General features: G+C 43.4%; 1 protein-coding gene across 2 annotated transcripts in view; it reads left to right on the forward strand.

Annotated features, from left to right (window-relative positions):
- The window catches only part of ttc7b (tetratricopeptide repeat domain 7B), a 49280-nt gene that overhangs the window by 20133 nt on the left and 3510 nt on the right, over positions 1 to 25637 (forward strand). Inside the window, exons 10-21 of one of the 2 annotated variants that reach the window (XM_083792646.1) lie at positions 453 to 590; positions 1786 to 1974; positions 5272 to 5389; positions 5601 to 5658; positions 5871 to 5943; positions 6107 to 6267; positions 8454 to 8570; positions 8765 to 8862; positions 9215 to 9640; positions 18081 to 18221; positions 21864 to 22066; positions 24276 to 24349. In XM_083792646.1, the coding sequence (XP_083648772.1) occupies positions 453 to 590; positions 1786 to 1974; positions 5272 to 5389; positions 5601 to 5658; positions 5871 to 5943; positions 6107 to 6267; positions 8454 to 8570; positions 8765 to 8862; positions 9215 to 9640; positions 18081 to 18221; positions 21864 to 22066; positions 24276 to 24349 (1796 nt within the window). The remainder of the gene's footprint in view (positions 1 to 452; positions 591 to 1785; positions 1975 to 5271; positions 5390 to 5600; positions 5659 to 5870; positions 5944 to 6106; positions 6268 to 8453; positions 8571 to 8764; positions 8863 to 9214; positions 9641 to 18080; positions 18222 to 21863; positions 22067 to 24275; positions 24350 to 25637) is intronic. The other variant, XM_083792647.1, reaches the window with a different exon arrangement.

Below are 25637 nucleotides of genomic sequence, written 5' to 3' on the forward strand. Positions count from 1 at the left end.
GAAATACTCCAGTATAGTAAAAGTACCTCATAATTGTAGTACAGTACTTAAGTAAATGTACTTCTTTACGCCACTGTCCATCACGCACAGTAAGTGCTTTTCAAGAGCCATACTATACCGTTACATGTTAATTATGCACAGAAACGCCAAATACTTTGGATGAAGTTTGATATGGCACAAGGGGTCTTAAAATGATATAGGGAAAAGGGTCTACTCTAAATATCTGGAAATTTACACAACACTGACGGTTCTGTCAAAAAAGTATATGCAATCTATAACACAATTTGATACAATATGTAATAGGAGTCCCTACTTCATCTCTCTCTCATGCCCCTGTTGAAGACCCCTGATTTAAGGGTACTATGATCTGGTTGTGATTTACAACTGTCTGTGTGTTCAATGTCCTCGTGTGTGTGTGTGTGTGTGTGTGTGCATTGATTGCATGATCTCAGGCTAACCGCGATGCAGTTCTGAGTCGGATACCCGAACACAACAACGATCGCATCATCAGCCTCCAGTCCGCCTCTGTGGTGTATGATCTACTGACCATAGCTCTGGGCAGGAGAGGACAGTATGAGATGCTGTCTGAGGTACACACACACACACACACACACACACACACACACACACACAAGTATTGGCAGGATCTGCAGGTAGGGCTCTAGGTGGTATAATCTTATTGTATATGACTAAGCGAGTTTCAACTGTGATTTACTCTGTAGAAATAGTAATAGTAGATAGTAGAAAAAAATAAAATAATAATACAGTATTTTTGAGATACATGTATGAATAGACAAGGTACTGGTCAGACTATGTAAACATGGTATATGACTAGTTTCTATCATGTTCCAATGTTCAGAGCTATTGGCAGTTTTAGATGGATTGGTCAGATTGGTCATGAATGACCATGCTATTTATAGATGGCAAAATATTTACAGTGGTACATGTGAGAAACCTTTTTTTTATTGAACTAGACAACTCACCCTTTAAAATGAGATATGGCATGGGTATGTACGCCCAGCAGAAAAAAAGTTATTTGTAAAATAAAACTTCAAAGGGGCATAACTTTTGTTGTTGTCCTAGAAACACTACACAGTGTAAATGCAGGCTCTTTTAAATGGCTTCCAACACAAAAACTAAACATTTTATCAACTCAAAAAATTTCCTGGAAGCAGACAAGTCAAGCTTTCTCTGAAGGTCTTTCGTTGTCGCACAGTCACAACAGAGAGTTTTCAATAAATCATTCAAAAACGGCATTATCCCATAGAGAAGTCTATCAACTACATTGATTTGACTTGAATCTTTCAAAGAGTTAAAAAAAGTTCTTAAAGATTAAGAACAAAAGGCGATAGAACTTTTGCGGTTGTAGCCCCTACCCTATGGAATGAATTACCCCTTTCCCTAAGGAGGGCAGAATCTGTCGATACGTTCAAAAAGCCGCTAAAAACCCATTTGTTTCGTAAGCACTTTGGTTTGTAATACTGTATCTATGTACTGTACGTTTATATATTTTATCACTACTCTAATGTACTGTATTGTGTTGTTTTATTGTTGATCTATGTGATGCTCTTGTTTTATTTCATTTTATTTATTGTACATGACCTTGTGACATTTGTTTTGAAAGGCGCTTTATAAATACATTTACTGTACCTTACCTTACCCTAAATATCCATCACAATATGGAAGTCCACACAGTCAATGAATGCTTCTGACAGTAATTATATATGCTGTCTTTTCTGAATAATCTTATAAAAGTTTCTGTGTATTCTCCCATGCTTGCTCCAGTGTTTGGAGAGAGCCATGAAGTTTGCTTTTGAGGAGTTCCACCTGTGGTACCAGCTGGCCCTGTCGCTGATGGCTGCTGGGAAGTCTGCGCGGGCCGTCAAGGTTCTCAAGGAGTGCATCCGCCTCAAGCCGGACGACCCCACCATACCCCTGCTGGCCGTCAAACTGTGTATAGGACCCCTGCACTGGGTAAGAAGAACCCGCCCAGCTCATAACTGTCACTGTTCATATGCAGCCTCTATCAAATTTAACTAAATATACTAACAGAATATCCAGAGTCTTCTGATTTATTAACACAGTTGTTATATTACGTGATTTCAAAAATGGTGTATGGGACTTTTTAAGGATGTGGTGAATACATTTTTCACACTATGGTCCAAATTCACAATGGCGTTTACGCTGATAACATGACGTGACGCTAGCGGAAAGGCATTTAAGTAGATTTCCCACATTAATTTGGAATTCATGGAAATGGCCGTGAACTTGACGCTCACGTAGGTTGGTCGGAAACTCCGCCAAATCCTACGTGACCTCTTTAGGTGTCAGAGGAATTTACGGATTTATTCAGAAGGCTTTAGTCTTCATGCTGAATCCATAAATAGTTCCCAAATCTCAGATAAAATATATAGGCATGTCCCCCCCAACATTGGTCAGCACATAAAAAAATTATAGCCTATATATATATAAAAAGCCGAGTGCACTTGTATGCACTTGTATGCCTAAATGCATGCATTCTAGGCAAGTTTAGAGTCCCATGCAGAAACTGCCCATGCAAGCCCGACACCTTTTTATTTATTTATTAGGATATTTCTAGCATGCGCGATTGTGCTTCTCACTTGACAGCTTTCTACTCGCAGTGCAACGCGTTGTGAGCTTGTAGATCGGCTCTCGCGCTGCGCTGCATGTTAAAAAACAAACTCACAATTATAATAAGAACATAGGCCTGGCTACACTTATCTGCATTCTAATCTGCACTGTACGAATCCAACGTTGTTTAGTGTGTGTTAGTGTTGTTTAGTTAGTGAGTCAGTTCTCTGACTGTCGGTGTGTGTGTGTGTGTGTGTGTGTGTGTGTGTGTGTGTGTGTGTGTGTGTGTGGCGGACAGCAGCATGCTGCCGCTGAACCGAGTCCAATCTGGGTGAAATTTACATTGGAAAATTAATATAATGGCGCGGTGAGCCCAGCCAGGACAGAACACGGCCCGGCCCGACTGGCATTCTATGGCATTCTATGGTTCACAGACATGCCGGTCTGACAGACAGACAGCAGTCACAAGGGCTAATTCGCCCTATAAATCCACATTATGGCATCAGCACGTGCAATTTGTCAGTTTTAACTTTTAAATAGCTATGTGCTATACGTGTCCATGATCAGAACAAATCCATTCTCCACATGGCATTCAGACAGATGACAGTGAGATGATATTAATCTATTCCCCGCATGAATCAATGCAGCTCTGATAAAAAAAGTATCGGATATCTATTTTACTTCTGCAGGCGAGTGTTCTTTCTTTTTTTTATAACCCTGCAGTGCATTCATCAGTAAGGGCTTATCATTGCCGAGTTGTAATATAGAATTTGGTCGTGTGGTGAACAGTACAAATTAACTTCTTTCTCATTATGTGAAAGTAACTGTAACATCAGTTAACTTATTAACGTTCTGACATTTAACAAGGAGTGAAGCAATGCGTGCCAAATTGGCAAGTTTTGTTTATAATTATATACATATAACTCGCACTGTTTGCTTGAAGATCTGTCCGTGCAGAGAACCTCCTGTCAAAATTAACTACTATACATTACAAGCTCATCGCGCTGTTGTATAGAATTTAAAGTTTGGGAATCCTCTGTGCCGGCTGATGACGTATTTCGAGATTTCCTGTTGCCTTATATGGTGTAGAATGGGCGTGGATGTTCCAACTAACCAGGCGACACCAGGCGAATCGCTTGGGAAAAATGCGGAAAGGATACACTCAGCGATCCGCACAAATGAAGTGATTACACCAGCTTCTCTGAATAACACGTCATCTCAACGTAGCTTGATCGGACGGATAATACGATATCTGTTCCCGCCACCGTTACACTCTGGCGCATTTCGTTTTCGAAGAATCAGGACCTATCAGAGCATATCCATGGTCATAACATGGACATACCTAACATTTGATTAAAGGCCAATCTTGTGGTTATGATTCAGGGCGCTTATCTGCTTAATTAATTTTTTTATATGAACCTCATATAAAAGCATATAAGTATGCGGACGTCTCTGACGTTTATAACAAACCAAACTGAAAATTGAGCAAGTTATGGGTATTTAAAAAGTACATGCCCATAGACACAATGTTATACTGCCCCTCGGTAAGATGGCCACCCCGTAGCAACGTCGCTCTCCATTGGCCAGCAGTGCGGGTGAGCCATCTAGCTTACTTATGGATAGACCCTTAAAAATATACATGCAAGGTCTACCAAAACAATATCCATCGGGAGAACCATGCCTGGTGTAGCCAGCCAGAATGTTGCTGATTCGATCCCTTGAGCCAGCAGAATCAATCAGGGAATGGACATAAATGTACAATACTCGATCTCCTTCTATACCTGCCATTGAAGTGTCCTTGAGCCCCAAATTCTCTGATGTAAATTGCATTCAAATAGAGGTGCTCCGATCGATCGACCACCGATCTGTGATCGGCCGATTTTCACTCGGATGTTTTACCATTTAAGTGGTATAAAATTCAATCTAGGAACCTTATATCATTTTGCATCTTTGTGACAGGCCTAAACATTCTCCCCTTCCTCACCACACAACAGTTTTGAGATGGGTTTCGACATATACATTTTGGAAATATTCAAATTGTCCCCTTACAAGATATGTATCGGCCGATTGTGAGAATAATTTAGATGTTGAGCTAAAAGATGTGCCAACGATGACAGGGACTCCTTGACAGCTGAATGGAGATCTGAGCAATCACCTTTTGTGCTGTGATGAGTCACTTTTCTCCAGACGGATGCGAGCTCCTTGTGTGGGCGAGTACAAGTGGTCACTGGGTGGTCTGATGAGCGAGAGCACTCTTATGTTGCAAACTCCACAGACCAGCCACTGCATCTTAAATAGAAAGGCTGTCAATAGAACAAAAAAAATCACAAAAGAGGGACAAACTGCACTCTCTGGCTCTATTGTAGATGCAAATGAACATGTTATCACACCTTTATTATCTAATCATGTCTGAGTAATACGTCTCTATAACCTAGAGTGTTTTTTTTACTGATTTTGGTGAAAATATACTACGATTGAGAGTTGCACCAGGAAGTGGACGGAGGTCATTTTGCTACCAACAGCACTGTAGAGATCCGTCTTCATCTGGAAATGGTGGTGGTGGTGGGGTGACTTTGTGGTGTGTTTCTCAACTCTCTCTCTCTCTCTCTCTCTCTTTCTCTCTCTCTCTCTCTCTCTCTCTCTCTCTCCCCCCCTCCCCCCCCCCCCCCCCCCCCACAGTTGGATGAGGGAGAGTGTTTTGCCAAGTTGGTGTTAGACATGGGGGACAAAGCAGCGGAGTTCAGAGCCAAAGGATATCTGGCCATTGGCCTGGTCTACAGCCTCAAGGCCACTGACGGTAAGTGGATGTTCGTCCACTTAACCAAAGTCGTACCAGTAAATGGCCTTCCTAAATGCACGAGCAGCCATCCACCATAAACGTTGCAAGCTCAAAGGATCATGATTTTATTACGCCAGGGCCAGAGTAAATATAAAAATAGTAGATCTACAAGCTCACATATGACACTAATATCTATATTATGTGTCTGTCTCGCTCTTTCTCTCTGTAGCATCGTTGCGAGGCACACAGGAGGACTACCAGAGGAAGGCTTTAGGAGCCTTCCAGAGGTTGGTGATGAAACATTCTGCCCTTTCTCTGTTTGAAGATAACAAAATGAAAAACATTCTAAAAGCATTTTCACGAACCAGAACGCCTCTGTGGGGCTTTATGAGTCTACCAATCCTATCGGTGTAATGCATTGTGTGTGTGTGTGTGTGTGTGTGTGTGTGTGTGTGTGTGTGTGTGTGTGTGTGTGTGTGTGTGTGTGTGTGTGGTGTAGAGCTCAGAGTCTGTGTCCTACGGACCATTTAGCAGCGTTCTACCTGGCCCTGCAGCTGGCTGTGTCTAGACAGGTAATAACAAACACCTCTTCATCACGTTACATCAGACTGCTTATTTATACATCACATGGCAAGGGGTTTAACTAGTTTGTGTGACTCTGTCTGCACTAATGTGTGTGTGTGTGTGTGTGTGTGTGTGTGTGTGTGTGTGTGTGTGTGTGTGTGTGTGTGTTAGATTCCAGAGGCGCTGGGCTATGTCCGCCAGGCTCTGCAGCTCCAAGGAGATGATGTGCACTCCCTCCACCTCCTGGCCTTGCTGCTGTCGGCCCAGAAGCACTACCACGATGCTCTCAACATCATAGAGATGGCCCTGTCCGAGTACCCCGAGAACTTCAAGTACGTCAACGGCCTTGGACTTAGATGTAGATATTAGTGATGCACAATATAATCGGTAGCACATCGAAATCTGCCATATCGGCCATAAAAAAATCGGTATTGGATCAGTCTCTAAATAATCCAGATTATTTTCACAGATATTGTCAATTGATGACGCAATAATAATAATGCCAATGGCGTCAATGGCTCTGTCGCTTTTGTTTTGTGTATTTCTAATGTTTGAAGGCAGCATAATCCTAAATAATATCAGAATCGGTCAGAATTGGTGTCCCTGCAAATAATCGTCCTCCCGTAGTAGATATGTTGACTTTACCTTCTTGGTAAATGTTGTCATCACATGATTTCTGGGTGTACACTTCTTCGTTGATCTTGGGATCATTCACAGGCTGCCGTAGAGCGTCTCTACCGTAAAACCACTGAAAACACATGTGAGCCTTGGAAGAACAGTCAATGAGTTAATCCTAGTTCGTGACCCTCAGTCTGTTGTGAAGTGTTCTCCTCCAGTCTGTTGTACACTAAGGTGAAGTGTTCTCCTCCAGTCTGTTGTACACTAAGGTGAAGTGTTCTCCAGACTGTTGTACACTAAGGTGAAGTGTTCTCCTCCAGTCTGTTGTACACTAAGGTGAAGTGTTCTCCAGTCTGTTGTACACTAAGGTGAAGTGTTCTCCTCCAGTCTGTTGTACACTAAGGTGAAGTGTTCTCCAGTCTGTTGTACACTAAGGTGAAGTGTTCTCCAGTCTGTTGTACACTAAGGTGAAGTGTTCTCCAGTCTGTTGTACACTAAGGTGAAGTGTTCTCCAGTCTGTTGTACACTAAGGTGAAGTGTTCTCCAGTCTGTTGTACACTAAGGTGAAGTGTTCTCCAGTCTGTTGTACACTAAGGTGAAGTGTTCTCCAGTCTGTTGTACACTAAGGTGAATTGTTCTCCAGTCTGTTGTACACTAAGGTGAAGTGTTCTCCAGTCTGTTGTACACTAAGGTGAAGTGTTCTCCTCCAGTCTGTTGTACACTAAGGTGAAGTGTTCTCCAGTCTGTTGTACACTAAGGTGAAGTGTTCTCCAGTCTGTTGTACACTAAGGTGAAGTGTTCTCCAGTCTGTTGTACACTAAGGTGAAGTGTTCTCCAGTCTGTTGTACACTAAGGTGAAGTGTCCTCCAGTCTGTTGTACACTAAGGTGAAGTGTTCTCCAGTCTGTTGTACACTAAGGTGAAGTGTCCTCCAGTCTGTTGTACACTAAGGTGAAGTGTCCTCCAGTCTGTTGTACACTAAGGTGAAGTGTTCTCCAGTCTGTTGTACACTAAGGTGAAGTGTTCTCCTCAAGTCTGTTGTTCACTAAGGTGACGTGTTCTCCAGTCTGTTTGTACACTAAGGTGAAGTGTTCTCCTCCAGTCTGTTGTACACTAAGGTGAAGTGTTCTCCAGTCTGTTGTACACTAAGGTGACGTGTTCTCCAGTCTGTTGTACACTAAGGTGAAGTGTTCTCCTCCAGTCTGTTGTACACTAAGGTGAAGTGTTCTCCAGTCTGTTGTACACTAAGGTGAAGTGTTCTCCTCCAGTCTGTTGTACACTAAGGTGAAGTGTTCTCCTCCAGTCTGTTGTACACTAAGGTGAAGTGTTCTCCTCCAGTCTGTTGTACACTAAGGTGAAGTGTTCTCCAGTCTGTTGTACACTAAGGTGAAGTGTTCTCCTCCAGTCTGTTGTACACTAAGGTGAAGTGTTCTCCTCCAGTCTGTTGTACACTAAGGTGACGTGTTCTCCAGTCTGTTTGTACACTAAGGTGAAGTGTTCTCCTCCAGTCTGTTGTACACTAAGGTGACGTATTCTCCAGTCTGTTGTACACTAAGGTGAAGTGTTCTCCTCCAGTCTGTTGTACACTAAGGTGACGTGTTCTCCAGTCTGTTGTACACTAAGGTGAAGTGTTCTCCTCCAGTCTGTTGTACACTAAGGTGAAGTGTTCTCCAGTCTGTTGTACACTAAGGTGACGTGTTCTCCAGTCTGTTGTACACTAAGGTGAAGTGTTCTCCAGTCTGTTGTACACTAAGGTAAAGTGTTCTCCTCCAGTCTGTTGTACACTAAGGTGAAGTGTTCTCCAGTCTGTTGTACACTAAGGTGAAGTGTTCTCCAGTCTGTTGTACACTAAGGTGAAGTGTTCTCCAGTCTGTTGTACACTAAGGTGAAGTGTTCTCCAGTCTGTTGTACACTAAGGTGAAGTTGGAAACGCTGTGCAGAGGACCAGAAGAAGCTCTGCTCACCTGTAAACACATGCTGCAGATATGGAAGAGCTTCTACAACCTCACCAACCCCAGGTATGCACGCACGCACACACATGCTCACGGACAAGCGCACACACACACACACACACACACACACACACACACACACACACACACACACACACACACACACACACACACACACAACTTTATATTGCTGCAGTGTTGTAGCTGTAGTATTGTGTGCTGACTCCATAATGTGTGTGTGTGGTCTCTCTCTCTCGCAGTGACTCGGGGCGTGGCAGCAGTCTCTTGGACAGAGCCATCGCAGACAGACGCCAACTCAATGCCATGACCCTGCCTGACTTCAGCGACCCTGAGACCGGTAGGCGGGCGGGCGGGCACGCACACATACACACACACACACACACAGCACCCCCACTCTCATTCCATCATAAACCAGTAACCGTTCAACCGGTTGTTTGGTTTATCAAACTATAGTTCTCTATGAGTTCAATCGTTGGTTTTGTTTTGTTCTTTTGCATCTTCATTCTGATGGTTCTCAAGGTTGTTGGGGGGCCTTTTAAAACGAAACAAAAAAATCTGAAATACTGTGAATCTCCCTCCCATTGTCTTCCCTCTTTCAGGGTGAGAGGCATTGATTCTCTGTTTCCGTGCTTCACTGAACCTGTTATTAATGTCAGCCCTGTTGTTTTGCTCTCTGTTGTACTCCTTAGTCTCAGGCTCCTCCTCCTCCTCCTCCTCCTTCGAGTTCCCCTCCCCCTCCTCCTTCTTCGGCTTCTCCTCCCCGCTCTCCTCCCACACCCCCCCGCCCACCCTCTCCTCCCCCACCCCCCCGCCCACCCTCTCCTCCCCGATCCCTTCGCCCATCGACCCGCTCCCCTCACCCAGCTCCTGTACCATATTCTCCCCGCTCCCCTTACCCGGCTACCCGCATCCCTTAGCCTTATTCACCCCCTCTTCCCCACTCCCCACACCACCTACTCCCTCTGACCCACCGCCCGCTCTGCCTCCTTCCCCCCCCCACCCAACACCTCCTCCTCCTCCTCCTGCACCCACTCCTCCCTCTCAGGCTCCTTCCCTCAAGGCTCGGAATCAGCCCTTTTGTGACCACGTCCCTCGCTGCCGGTTCGGGAGCAAGTGTAATGCACCGCCCGCACCTGTCCTGATATAGCATGGTGTGGCGTGTGCCTCGTTACCCGGCCACTTAACGGAGCTCGTTTGTGTGTTTGCAAACTCACCGGTGTGGCGGGAATAGATGCCTCTTTGTTTTAAAACTAATGACCTCACAAATTTGGTATAATACTATTAAGAGCCGTCCCTTAACTTGACTAACCCCACTCATCAGATCTCAGAGTCCAAGCGGTGAAGGTGTGAAGCTGGAATGACTTGCACTAACCTAAACAAACTGTTTAAATAAAAGCTGTGATACACGGGCAACGTTTTGAGGCAGTGTGCCTGTGAAATGCTGTGTCAACAGTGACTTTCGTTGTCGGTATGTCGCTGTATAATCAAAATTTAATTGAACATGTTGATGTAATCGTGTTGGAACAGTTTTACAACCTGAAGGCTTGTTTATCAATTTATCAATATCAATTTAACCTCTGCCATGGACAATTACAATTTAGGCCTTTAGCAGGCACTCTTATCAAGGGCGACTTTAAAAGCCAATGGCGTGAGCCCTATAGACTGATTCCGTAGCAGTTTCATGGTCGCAGCCTACGTATTTCCTGTAGGCGAAGCCGACATAGCTGCGGGGTTTAAACCCTCACCAGGCGCACGTCTTCTACTATAGTGAACGGCAGAGTGACTGATGTTTAGTCTGCCTCAAACGTTACTCTTTTACCTCCTTTTTACTAACACTAACATTATAAATATGCCCAGAACATCGAGATGAACCTGTGTAGTTTATGGCTGCTCCAACAGTAGTGGCAACATAAAAAAGAAAAAGAAAACGGAATGTCAAAATATCCACCGCGGTAGCTGAGACCAGAGCCATTGAGACGAAGCAGTGAAATGTCCTGAAAGATACATAACGTCAGTCTTACCCAATACCCAATCTTTCTGTTTTATGAACACAAGGCTGCTGTACTTTATACCTCATACTTTAAATGCTTAGTATGAGGTATAAAATACAGCAGCCTTGTGTTCATAAAACAGAAATATTGGGTATTGGGTAAGACTGACGTTATGTATCTTTCAGGACCTTTCACTGCTTCGTCTCAACCATTACTCAATGGCTCTGGTCTCAGCCACCGCGGTGGATATTTTGACATTCCGTTTTCTTTTTCTTTTTTATGTTGCCACTACTGTTGGAGCAGCCATAAACTACACGGGTTCATCACGTTCTGGGCATATTTGTAATGTTAGTGTTAGTAAAAAGGAGGTAAAAGAGTAACGTTTGAGGCAGACTAAACATCAGTCACTCTGCCGTTCACTGTAGTAGAAGAGGTGCGCCTGGTGAGGGTTTAAACCCCGCAGCTATGTCGAGTCTGCCTACAGGAAATACGTAAGCTGCGACCATGAGCAAATAGTCCCATCCAGTAAGTAGAGTGAAAAGAGAACAGTGTAGTGTTTCAAAGAGAAAGATACCAGGTAAAGGATACCACCAGGTAAACATCAAACCTAGCATTTGTTTGCACAGTATGTAGTTCTGCTTCTGCATTGGACTGTCACTGTCTCACACATTAGCAGCCATGTATTAATTAATTCTTCCTCCACCCCCGGTGATTATCTTATTTTGGAGACCCACAGGAACGAATGCTGTGTGGGGTGGCGCAGGGTCATCTTTTCTTTCACCCGGATTTGAAACCGCGATTGTTTTTTTTTAAATATAAAGCTTGTTTTGACCAAAAACGCAGTCTGGGAAAAGAATCCGAGATAAAATGTATTTTTGATTACATTCAGGCGGATGGAGACAGAGTTTTCGCTTCCGGTCAATTTCCGGTTGTATCCGTCCGTCACCTAGCAACCTAGAACCATTCATATGTTGGCGAAGAGCGCCATCTATCGTAAACCACTGACCGATGTGTTAAAGAAAGGTGACAACCTCGTGAATGCGAATAAAACCGCTTGGAACAGAGGAACCTTGGTTTAAATAAAGCAAATCTTATTCAGCTTCAAGCAATAGAATTTAGACTTTGAACGTTAAGTGGACGATACAGCATAGCGCCAGCCTGTGTCTGAACAGAGGTCTGATCCAAACCTTATACAATTCATGATCATGAATTTTTGATCCCCCCCCCCCCCCCAAAAAAAAAAACTCAGCAGACCTTTTGTTTTTCATTTTCTTGTCTGTCCCAGTTGTCAGTTCTAATCCAAGGTCCATCGTTAATCTAATTTGCCTCAAGATGAGGCCCTCGTGTCATTTGGGACAAGTCATGTGGTTCCAGATGTCTTGGAGGGTATGGTATGGTACTAGTATGGTTCAAATATCTGCATGTGCGAAATGTGGGACTCAATGCATTTCTGCCTGCCCTGGAGTCAAGACAGTGGACGTGGAATTTGAGATGGATGGCGTTCTAGACTCGTTCATCCAAAGCGTATGAAAGTTTAGCGTTCACGCTGGCTTTTGCGTCCTCTTCCCTCACCCCCTCTCCCTTTATTTTCCTGTTCTTTTGGTTTATATTACGGCCCTTTCCCTCCTTGGAGGGCCCTGCACCTATGTTCCTTCAAGCTCTCTCTCCCCTCCTGGTAACCCCGCTTCTTCACACCACATTCCTGTTGCCACGTCTCCCACAAAGCTGCTTGTATTTCAGGAAAATTAATATTGATCCAACTAAAAGGTCACCGTACGGCGGCGGGCGCGGCGGTACACATTCCCGTCGCCAGCATCGAAAGCAAGCTGAATAAAGAGATGAAGTCTCAAATGTTTTGCAGAGTAATATCTTATTTATTTTCAAAGGAGTAAACTTGCATATGCGCTTACTATCCGCCAGGACATAATCTACAGCATAGAAGCGGATTTTCTTACACTTCTCTCCCTCTGATTTCCCCTGAGTCAGATGCATTACTTTAACGCATTTAGGCCTGGCGTAACCTATACGTTGTTATACCTTTCATGCCGTGTCTCATATCGCAACATAATGTTTTTTTCTTTTATAAGAATTTTAAGGTTTTCAGAAAACCTTGGGTTAGGTTTTAGAAGGCGGCCTCAGGTCTAAATGGGTTTATAACAGTTCCAGTATTTTTTTTACCAAAAGCTGACACATAGTAGCTACATGCAAATGCCATGTACTACTGCATCTTGCAGCATACCACGACAATCACCATATTCCAGATGGAATATCTCCCTTATTTAAAATGGTTTGCAGGTATGCCTTCTCTCCCACAAACCAGTGTTAATTTTGACAGCAAATTTGTGTTTTGTTTTAGTCATAGTCTTTTGAATAAAATGTAGTTTTAGTCCAATAATGGTAATCTGAAATGTTTTCCTTTTTAGTCTAGTTTTAGTTGACTAAATACATTTGATTTAGTCGACTGAAATGTATTTTGGCAGGCCTTGATGGTTTTGTAATGCCTGATTTATACTTGGCTGTGTGCTGAAAATATACATTCTACAAGCTCACAGCGCGTCACAGATCTGCTATTTCCAGAGTGTGACACCCACGTGCAACCAAGCATAAAAGGACTCGTCATAGTTATTCTGGAAGATCTCTTCTCCATTAGTCCCTTCCTAACATTTTAGTCCATACATTTAGTCATAGTTTTAGTCCTCATAGCTTAATTTTTGTTTTGATTTAGTTTTCTTTAGTTTTAGTCGCCGAAATTAACACTGCCACAAACCAATATCAATGTTTTCTGTTCATGCGTATCCCTCTCAGACTCTCTTTCTCATTAATTAATTAATCTCTCTTAATCATTAATTAATTAATCTCTCTTTCTCTTTAACAATCATGTTTCCCTTTTTTGTTTTTGTCCTTTTCCCCTTTCCTTACATCCATCCGATTTCAAGGCGACTTTCAGGAAGCTAACAATCTTGGTCTTTACGCCATGTTTTCAGTTTGTAAGTAGCCATCTTAACGCTTATCCATCTGACCATCTGATCCATAAGAGTTTCCCTCCATAGATCCTTGTCCTTCCTTTTTAGGATTCAGATATATGTAGTGTCTGGATGAAAACTATATCGTAGCTGTCGGGTGGAAACCTCACATGTCGTTTTCAGGATTCAAATCCAAAAGCAGCTAAAATAGCCGATCTACAAGCTCCAAGCGTGCTGAAGCCTCGATCTACTAGCTAACCGCACCTACAAGCTACAATTTACAAGCCGATCTACAAACGCTACAAATGCGTCACAATATCTAATGTGTTGGAGCTTGTAGTTCAGCTATTTTTGCTACTTTTGTGTGACACTGTAGTACGAATTTACGAGAAAAGATGTATGTGGAGATTGAAGGTTTCTGCTTGACCGCAACGATATACTGTACATATAGCTCCTGCTTTAACTTGATGTCATCGTTCTCCCCTGTAGCCCTTTTTTCTTTACAGCAGACATTTTGTGCCTCAGCTTGTTTACGGTCAAGGAATACACCACAGATAGAGCCTAATGTAGTGAAGACTCCCCCTGAAATTTGTTTGTTTTAAAGAGCCTATGTAAAATTGTTCTGTAGATGAACGACGACTGTTTTATGAAATTAAGTAGCTGGGAAGTAAGTATAGCTGTAGTTCCCACGTAGCTGAGGCACGATGGCATGCACGAGCTAAGCCAAAACATGCACGTACTCAAGGAAGTAACAGTAGTAGTAGTACTAACAAGGCAAATGTGTAAAATGTACATTTGATTCGTTAATGCTTTGCATCGTGTGTGTTGGGGGAAAACATGCTTCTAGGAGTTGAAAAATATGCAGACAAGCAATTGCCTTTTGTATGGGGGACACCCAATGGCACAAGTGAAAGCAGCCTATTTTAACAATATACTGTACACTTTGGCACCAGCACTTGCATCCATGTATGGCACCAGTACATGTATGCATTCTCCCTGTCTCAGCTATTTGACTGGCTTACTGACTGACTGACTGACTGACTGGCAAGCTGCTTCAATGGCTGGCTGCAAGACTGACTGGTTTCAAACCCATTAAAACCGGGAAGGCATCTGTGTCATTTTAGATTTTTTTTGCGTTGGCTATTAAAAAATAGCAGATATACAAGCTCACAGCGTGTCACTTTGTGTGCACTGCAAGCTTTTCCATCTGCTATTAGTGTGAGAACTACTGATTGTGAAAGCATTTGTAGAATCAACCTCAGTATTAATGGGTTCATGGCTGGCTTGCTGGTTGACTAGTTCGGTACCTGAATGTCTGCTGGCTGACATACTGATTGACTGACTTGACTGTCTCACTGATTGCCTAGCTAACAGTCTCGGTGTCTACAATATCACCTGGCTTCTTCCATCTGTGTGGCTGGCCGACTGTCTCCGGATAATGAGAGGCATGGTATCGACTGGCGGTTTTGACACCCTCGTCCCCTCACACTTGACAGTCCCATGCACCTTATTTCCTGTTTTGATTAAAGTACTAGTTGTTCTCGCTCGTGCTCATATGCACGTGCGCACGCCTGTGTGTGTGTGTGGGAAAGTGGGGAAAGCTTGTAGGAAGGGGGTGGGACACGAAGAGAAAGAAAGAGATTTAGAGAGGGAGAGAGAAAGTGAGAGAGATACAGAGAGGGGTCGATGAGGGGCCTCAAATGGACACGGCGTCCCTTCAGATGAAGTCGATAAGCTGCCGGCGCTCTGGAGAGGACACATCCACGGTGGAAGGAGCGATATTGACCCGCGTCTATGAAATGTCAGCCCTTCCAACCACACCCTCTGTATCTCTGCACACACCTCTCTCTCTCCGTCTCCAAAAGCAGCTAAAATAGCCGATCTACAAGCTCCAAGCGTGCTGAAGCCTCGATCTACTAGCTAACCGCACCTACAAGCTACAATTTACAAGCCGATCTACAAACGCTACAAATGCGTCACAATATCTAATGTGTTGGAGCTTGTAGTTCAGCTATTTTTGCTACTTTTGTGTGACACTGTAGTACGAATTTACGAGAAAAGATGTATGTGGAGATTGAAGGTTTCTGCTTGACCGCAACGATATACTGTACATATAGCTCCTGCTTTAACTTGATGTCATCGTTCTCCCCTGTAGCCCTTTTTTCTTTACAGCAGACATTTTGTGCCTCAGCTTGTTTACGGTCAAGGAATACACCACAGATAGAGCCTAATGTAGTGAAGACTCCCCCTGAAATTTGTTTGTTTTAAAGAGCCTATGTAAAATTGTTCTGTAGATGAACGACGACTGTTTTATGAAATTAAGTAGCTGGGAAGTAAGTATAGCTGTAGTTCCCACGTAGCTGAGGCACGATGGCATGCACGAGCTAAGCCAAAACATGCACGTACTCAAGGAAGTAACAGTAGTAGTAGTACTAACAAGGCAAATGTGTAAAATGTACATTTGATTCGTTAATGCTTTGCATCGTGTGTGTTGGGGGAAAACATGCTTCTAGGAGTTGAAAAATATGCAGACAAGCAATTGCCTTTTGTATGGGGGACACCCAATGGCACAAGTGAAAGCAGCCTATTTTAACAATATACTGTACACTTTGGCACCAGCACTTGCATCCATGTATGGCACCAGTACATGTATGCATTCTCCCTGTCTCAGCTATTTGACTGGCTTACTGACTGACTGACTGACTGACTGGCAAGCTGCTTCAATGGCTGGCTGCAAGACTGACTGGTTTCAAACCCATTAAAACCGGGAAGGCATCTGTGTCATTTTAGATTTTTTTTGCGTTGGCTATTAAAAAATAGCAGATATACAAGCTCACAGCGTGTCACTTTGTGTGCACTGCAAGCTTTTCCATCTGCTATTAGTGTGAGAACTACTGATTGTGAAAGCATTTGTAGAATCAACCTCAGTATTAATGGGTTCATGGCTGGCTTGCTGGTTGACTAGTTCGGTACCTGAATGTCTGCTGGCTGACATACTGATTGACTGACTTGACTGTCTCACTGATTGCCTAGCTAACAGTCTCGGTGTCTACAATATCACCTGGCTTCTTCCATCTGTGTGGCTGGCCGACTGTCTCCGGATAATGAGAGGCATGGTATCGACTGGCGGTTTTGACACCCTCGTCCCCTCACACTTGACAGTCCCATGCACCTTATTTCCTGTTTTGATTAAAGTACTAGTTGTTCTCGCTCGTGCTCATATGCACGTGCGCACGCCTGTGTGTGTGTGTGGGAAAGTGGGGAAAGCTTGTAGGAAGGGGGTGGGACACGAAGAGAAAGAAAGAGATTTAGAGAGGGAGAGAGAAAGTGAGAGAGATACAGAGAGGGGTCGATGAGGGGCCTCAAATGGACACGGCGTCCCTTCAGATGAAGTCGATAAGCTGCCGGCGCTCTGGAGAGGACACATCCACGGTGGAAGGAGCGATATTGACCCGCGTCTATGAAATGTCAGCCCTTCCAACCACACCCTCTGTATCTCTGCACACACCTCTCTCTCTCCGTCTCCAAATGTTTATGCGGTAGCATTATGCGACAGGGGTCTTCAACTATTCGGCAGGGACCCCCACTACATATTGTATACAATTGTGTCGCAGGTTCTACTTTTCCATACATTTCATAGATTAAAAAAAAAAGAAAACGAGAAAATAAGTTCCTATGTGGTAACTCTGAGGTTTAGGGACCTACGGGTTCCAGATCCACTGTTGAAAACCAGTCGTAATGAATTTAAATCAAATGTGGGTTGTGGTGAACGGACGTAAGGTTTAGCTTGCAGTTGATCTGAAAAGCAGGTGAACCGTGTGTAGCTTGTGCGTGCTTCTCCATCACTTACACATCCCAGTGCACACTTTGAATTCTCCCTGTACTCATTTGTTTTCCATGTAAATTGAGGCCACGGCGCTGTGCAAGTGGAAAGCCACCCACAGGAACCCATGGTATAGATTGTAATTGTATAGATTGTCAGTTAGTAACCCATCATCACAGAGTCACTCCACATCACTAATCCTGCTAGCAGCCTGTGTTCCTACTGATCCCAGTACAGTGTGATGCAGTGTGTATATAAATATGCATGGTGAATGGATGTAGGACTTGAACTAGTCTGGTAGTTCCATGGTTATCATGTTTTTTGTGCTGTGAGTTGTGGGACAATGCTAACTTGATTTTTAGGATATGGAAGTACAACCAGGCGGCCATCTTAATAACTGATCTCTCTCTCTCTCTCTGTGTCTATTTGCCTGTTCCTCTGTTCAACCCTTGTGCCCTGTCATACTATTCTCTCTCTATCCTCTATCTGTCTCTATCTATCTCTCTCTCACACACACACACACACACACACACACACACACACACACACACACACACACACACACACACACACACACACACACACATACACACATCCATGTCTTGGTCCTCATCCATCTTGCTTCTTTTCTTCTTTCTTCATCTCCCCATCTATTCTATCCCATCTCCTTTTCTCTCCATCTCTCTCTTCTCCCTTTATGTTCTGTCTCTGTACACCACTCTGTCTTTCTCCTACTTGTCCCGTCTGTCCGTGTCTCTGACTGCCTGTCTGTCCTCAGGTTCGGTCCATGCTACGTCCATAGCAGCCAGTCGTGTGGAGCAGGCTCTCTCGGAGGTGGCCTCCTCCCTGCAGAGCAGCGCTGCCAAACACGGCCCCCTGCACCCCTGGATGACTCTGGCCCAGATCTGGCTGCATGCAGGTAGGCCTTTTATCTACCAGGCAGGGCGTAAAGCCTCAATTTGAAACTGAACTGGTTGGCTGTAAAATGTGTAGCATCATTCGTAATTCTACATATTTACATGTAGAACGTCTTTCACGCCATTTCACAAATCACAGATTGGGAGTTGGCCTAAACAAAAATGTTCAGTTGTGAGATTTGTTTTTGCTTTAATCCCTAGTGGGCACCCATTGCATACATCCACCCCCATCAACACACCTGTGTCTTATTCGCTGCAGACGCATTCATGCACTCACTCTGTGCATACAGTCATTTGTGCAGACAATCCAGACAATACTCTGTGTCTTTGCTCGTAGTGTTATAAAAGCCTCTATCAGCCTGCATGAACACCAATGCACGTCAAGAAACTTGTGTTTCAGCTCTGTACTTCGAACACAACTGCAGACATCTGCACAGACACACGTAATCGAGCGTGCATGCACGTGTGCACACACACACACACACGTGTGCGGCGTGTGTGCGTGCAGGGAGAGAGGTTGTTTGTGTTCATATATATCTCTCTAGCTGGTAGCTACATCCTGTCGGGGACAGTCATTTCCTGCCTGGCGACAAAGCTAATGAAATCATCCAATCAGTGGACAGATAGATAAGACAGCCGGGCTAGACAACACAACACGATCACCTGCTGCTCAATCTGCTCTCTTCTCTCCTACCCCTCTGTGTCATCAGTCAATACTAGACTCTTCTCTCCTACCCCTCTGTGTCATCAGTCAATACTAGACTCTGCTCTCCTCCCCCTCTGTGTCATCAGTCAATACTAGACTCTTCTCTCCTCCCCCTCTGTGTCATCAGTCAATACTAGACTCTTCTCTCCTCCCCCTCTGTGTCATCAGTCAATACTAGACTCTTCTCTCCTCCCCCTCTGTGTCATCAGTCAATACTAGACTCTTCTCTCCTCCCCCTCTGTGTCATCAGTCAATACTAGACTCTTCTCTCCTCCCCCTCTGTGTCATCAGTCAATACTAGACTCTTCTCTCCTCCCCCTCTGTGTCATCAGTCAATACTAGACTCTTCTCTCCTACCCCTCTGTGTCATCAGTCAATACTAGAATCTGCTCTTTTCTCTCCTCCCCCTCTGTGTCATCAGTCAATACTAGACTCTTCTCTCCTCCCCCTCTGTGTCATCAGTCAATACTAGAATCTGCTCTCTTCTCTCCTCCCCCTCTGTGTCATCAGTCAATACTAGACTCTTCTCTCCTCCCCCTCTGTGTCATCAGTCAATACTAGACGGGAACAATGTTCTGACCCACCCCATCATGCAATACCCAGATAAGCCTTTCTGTCTGTCTGTGCACCTTTTGTGTCCATACATGGAGTTCCGTGTCGGGCATGCCCACATACAGTGGTGGAAAAAGCTATATTTTTTTTCTCCAAAGAGTATCAATACTGCAATGTAGAAATACTCTGTTACAAGTAAATGGCCGGAATTCCTTGAGTGAAAGTAAGAAAGTATTGGTATAAAAAATCTAGCAGATCTACAACGAACAGCATTCTTGTATAATAACAAGTTGAAATAAGGTAAAACATCCATTGTGGGGTGTATATCTTTTTCTTTTAACTAATTCATATTTATTTCGTTTATCCGGGAGTATTCTTGAGGAGTGCAAAGCAACAAAAACTTGGTGACAAGCTAAACTTCACCACCAGGGGATGCTAAGTTATCTTAGTTATCGTGCTTTTTTTTAACCCATTAACACCAGGAAAGTGTAATTTATTTTATTTATGGCCTCCGGTCTTAATGGGTTGGCTTGATTTAAACACAGTGGTGTGTATCTTAAGTTGTATTCATTTATTGTGCATTATGTTAAAAGGTTAGTCCATAAATTCATTTATTGTGCATTATGTTAAAAGGTTAGTCCATAAATTCATTTATTGTGCATTATGTTAAAAGGTTAGTCCATAAATTCATTTATTGTGCATTATGTTAAAAGGTTAGTCCATAAATTCATTTATTGTGCATTATGTTAAAAGGTTAGTCCATAAATTCATTTATTGTGCATTATGTTAAAAGGTTAGTCCATAAATTCATTTATTGTGCATTATGTTAAAAGGTTAGTCCATAAATTGTGCATTATGTTAAAAGGTTAGTCCATAAATTGCAAGATATCCTCAGAGAGCAACTGACTAGTTTTTGAGGAAGCGGCCTCAGAACGAGAATTGTAGTAGACTGTTGCCATGTCTGCTTATTATAAGTAAGCGACTTTGGGCTTGTTTATCGCTTGTAAATATTGGTCATTTTTGGGGGTTTGTTTCTAAAGTGCAGTAGCTTATTTGGGCTTCCTTCATAATGTATTCGTCTACTGACCCCCCATCTGATTTAATGATTTAAGCCCAGCATAAAATTTGTTTCACAAATCAAATATTCCAAATTCATTTTTCAAGACTTCTTTTGAAAGCGGCAGATCTAGAGCTGCTATTTTGCAATAACTTATTGAACTTATTGTACTCTGTTCAGTTCTATAGGGCTTGTTTTTTTTGTAGACCTGGCCGCTTGTTTCTCTCGCAAAATCTGCCAACGCAGAGCTCTGTAATGCATGGCATGTAGCGGCCCGAAAATATTGGCTGTGGTTATTTGATGTGTTAAATGAGGAAACCGTCTTGTGGAAATGAACGTTTGGTCATAGTTCACACTGGGTCACCGACCACAATCCTGGTTTTATTGGCTGTATGTCGGCTTTATTAGCTCTGGGGAAATGGAATCACACACGTAATATAACACTGTGTTCCGTCTACCACTTCCTTTCTCTCTCCCTGGCTGTGTCTAGGCCTCCTGTTACAATTATTACATACTGGCCTAACTGCAATTATTTGAGATACTGGTAATCGATACGTTTTGCATTATCATTTCAATGTTCATTGTTCATTGTTCATATATTTCCAAACATTTGCAAAAAATAGTGTATCTACAAGATCACAACGTGTCACCTTGTCTGTCTGAACACATCGGTCCTCCAACACTATGACTCAGACAGACATATTTGCCGGATCGGCAGTGTGCGACATAGTTGTGGGTCCGCATCAGATCAGAAATCGTCAATCTACAACTAGCTCACACAGTGTTTTTTTTTCTTTGGGAATGTTTGAAAATGTATGGACATTTCTTTTCAACATGGAAACTATTATGACGATTATGCAAGATAACTGTGACTTCAAATTGAAATGCAGTGCCCGTCTCTCACGCTCTCTCTCTTCATCTCCCAAGTTAGAGAGCTACTGATTTAGAAGGCATTTTGTAGAATCAGCCTCATGGGTTGAAGAAAAAAATACCATGAAGAGACATTCTTTATTAACACATTTTTTGTTTTGTTTTTCTCCTTTCTTTTTTCGTATTGTCTTTGTCATTCCATCAATAAAAATGTCACGTCATGTCATTAAAATCCTAGTGTTTTGCCAATTAGTTGGTGGGGCCACACTTGTAATCGGAGGATCCGTGAAATTAACCAGGAAAGCATCTCTTGTCATTTTAGATTTTAGCAGCTGTAGCTTCCGTGCCGCGCTGCAAGCTCGTACAGCACCTGCTATTCTTTAGCATTTTTTAAGGTAGTGAATCGGTGCATTTACAGTAACGGTGTCACCTCACTGTGTCTCTCTCTGTGTCCCATAGCGGAGGTGTACATCGGCATGTCCAAGCCTGCCGAGGCCACGGCGTGCACGCAGGAGGCCTCCAACCTGTTCCCCACCTCGCACATGGTGCTGCACATGCGCGGCCAGGTGGCCGAGCTGCGCGGCAACATGGACGAGGCCAAGCGCTGGTACGAGGAGGCCCTGTCCATCAACCCCACGCACGTCAAGACCATGCAGAGGCTGGTGAGTCACGCCCCCCCCCCCCAAAAAAACCTTCATGCCTGCAGTGGTTCCATTGTTTATTTTGACAGCAGTATGTAGTTTTAGTCATAATCTTTTGAGTAAAATGTAATTTAGTTTTAGTCACATTTTAGTCATCCGATAATTTAGTTTTAGTCACTTTATAGTCATCCGAAATGTGTTAGTCTAGTTTTAGTCGACCTGAATCTACAGTTGATTTAGTCGACTAAGATGTATTTTGGCAGGCCTTGATGCCGTCGTAATGGCTGATTTTACACGTGCTGAAAATAGCCGATCTACAAACTCACGACGTGTCACAGGCGATGCTTTGTGAGCTTTTAGATCGGCTATTTTCGGCTATATGCATTATGCAACCAAGTGTGAAAACTTGTTTTCACTGACTAAGTTTGCTTACTTACGTGAGACTTGCTGTGTGTGAGATCTATGCTGATGTTGTAGTTAGTGTTCTAGTTTCTGGTTAAAAAGGGATGCACGATATAGATTTTTTGCAGCCGATACCGACATCGAGAACTTCTTGCTTCTCAAGACCGATACCGATACTAATAGCCGATAATAAAAAAATATATAGACACGGACATAAAAAATACATACTAGTGATTAACGGTACATGTAACACATCTTTGACCTAAGCCAGGGTTGTTCAAAGTGCGGCACGCGGGCCAAATGCGGCCCGGGGAAGAATTTTATGCGGCCTGCGGCTTCCTGAATTGTATTATCAACGACTCACGACTTACTCAAGTTTTTTTATTCACCTGGGCATTTCTCAGCTAGAATTTGTCAGGACTCCTTGTGCCTTGTTCTCTCATTCCAAAGGGGTCAAAAAAGTCTATTTTATTTCTTTTTTTTTACCTTGCACGTTATATATATATATTTGGTAGTTGGCCCTTGGGTGTTTACAATATTTTCTAAAATGTCCCCCTTTAAAAAAGTTTGGACACCCCTGACCTAAGCAAATACAGTATATCATACCTATGACAGGCTGGGTGCTTTGTCAGCAGATACAATCAGCAGATAAAACAAATAATCATTTAGCAGAACTGCAAGCATATGAAAATATATAAAATAAATAATATATATATACAATATATTATCGGAGCTATTAATAATGTTATCGGGCCGATAATTATGATGTAGGCTGCATAAAGCTGGCCTTATAATACAGTGTGACGCAGCACAACTGTAGCTAATACAATGAATAACAGATGGCACGATTTAGGTGAGCCAATAGCGCAATGACAATACTGTTGACTACAGTCTATGCTCGCTTATTAGCACACGCATGGCTCTGGGCACACCTAAATCTAACACTGCTGTTATTAATTAGATTGGCTGCAGCTGTGTTTGCTTACGAGCCTGCCGTGTTTTTCACCCTTTGGCGGTTTTTAACCAGCACAAGAAAATAAACTACACAATCACAGGTTTCGCTCGAGGCCTAGAGATTGGAACTTGTTTATGCTTGCAAGACTTGTTGACACCTCTGAGAAGAGACTTGACATTTCATGGCTAATGAAATGCTTTACCCGCTGGTGTTCCCATCAATGCAAAATATAAGGTTTTCTTTATTTCCAGCTGTCGTACAGTACAGAACAGAGAGCACTGTCGCAGTACAGTACAAACCAGAGATGCTGTTGTGAACCAACTGCAAGCTGGGAAGTTGATACACACATCTCCTTCTCTGTGCCCCTCTCTCTCTCTCTCTCTCTCTCTCTCTCTCTCTCCCTCCCCCCCCTGCATCTCTCTCTCTGTATCTCTCTCTCATCTCCTCCTTGCTGGTCTCCTCTCTCCTGAGAATTCAACCGATCTCCTTCTCTCCTCTCACACTCTGCTGTGTGTGTGTGTGTGTGTGTGTGTGCGCGCACACACACGCGCCAGTGCCCTTGTCTATTATAAATGTGTGTGCGTGCGCGTGCTTCCAGGTCACAGTAATTACCCATACTCTGCAGGGAGTGTCTGAGCAGACCTTGTGGGAAGAGGGGGGCAGTCTCTCCCTCTACTTCTCCTATTCCTTCCATACCTCTCTCTTCCCCCATCTCTCCACACTTAACTCTCTGGCCCTCAATTAGTCCCTCTGCCCCTCTTTACACTGTCTTCACATACCACTTACCATTAACACTCTCTCTCTCTGCCTGCATCCAGAAAGTCCAGTAAATGACCGACCCTCTCTCTGTTCTCTCTCTCTCTGTATGTACAGGGTATGATTCTCCAACAGCTCCAGCGTTACAGTCTGTCAGAGAAAGTTCTGAGGGATGCCGTGCAGATCAACAGGTGTGTGTTCACATGATCTTTTTTACCATGACCACAGAACATACTCTTTACTGGAAGGACATTGGGCCTGTTCCTTACTTTCACCTTTCTCAGGTGTTTACCACTGGTGCTAATTAAGGTTGTGTTCTGTTCCATGTTCTGCTACACCAGAGACTTACGGGTCCATTTGGTTCCATACCATGCGGCCACTTTAACTTTAGATTTCCGATGCTAGCACTTTTGATACACTGACGGTGCATATTCTACTATATTGAGGGTTGTATATTGAGATGGTTTGAATGTGACATTAAAAAGGAAATACCCTAAAGTGAATTTAGGGTATTTTATGACGCCTCTCATAGGGATTGCATTGACAGCTGCAGCACACCGTTCAAATGGACCAGAAGTAGTGGCGCTCTCATTTGTGGGCGTGAATTTGTAGGCGTCTGTCTGTCTCTATTGTCTCTGCTGTGCATGGAGCCTATTCTGATTGGCACGAGGCTGTGTGGTCGTATCGCTTTTCTTAATTAATATGTATAATAAAACGATTAAATTGAGTTATTTTAGCTCAGATGAACCTCTCCCATCCAAAAAGTATGAGGATATAGTGCCAGCACAACGTTGCTACCGTAATTTCCCCCAAAATATGAATAAACACTACTTTTAATTGTTGGCAAGTGTCCAGTGGTGTAAGCTGGATAATCCACTCAAAACCGTGCGGTTATCAAAAACATAAGGCTAAAAGCCTTGGGGTAATTAGCCTGGGCGTCTTTTCATTACTTTTCAATAAACGCGCAGGGTCGTCACGGATTATCCCCATATACGCTATCAGCTCATTTCTTTGTATTTGACTTTCATTCTTTTTTATTGCACGTCATGCTTTTTATTGCACAGATACTGTGTGCGACCCACCCGGGGGAGACACCAGAGAAGCAAAGAGACAATGAAATAAGACACCAAACATAAGACCCTGCATTATTAATGTCATGGAGGCGGTTGGTGTTTAGAAAACCTGAAGTGAAGGTGGTTCTCCCGTCAGTCACTTGGACATATTCTGTGGTTTGAGTCTGAGGTATTCTCTTAAATTGGCATGTCTAAGGCATAGAGAGAGAGAGAGAGAGAGAGAGGTGTGAGTATTTTCACTACTTTTGTGTGACACTCTTATAATTAAGTAGGGCATTCATTTACAAAAAAGATATATGGAAATAAGTAAGCCTTGCTGAGCCATGGTGGCCATATAGGGCAGGAGCCTATCTCCTGTTTCTGTAGTGTGAGGCAGCTTGATGTACAAGTAGACCCCCTGGACATG

This window comes from Protomyctophum parallelum (genome assembly GCF_964188405.1).
Source record: "Protomyctophum parallelum genome assembly, chromosome: 20".
Classification (NCBI taxonomy): Eukaryota; Metazoa; Chordata; class Actinopteri; order Myctophiformes; family Myctophidae; genus Protomyctophum; species Protomyctophum parallelum.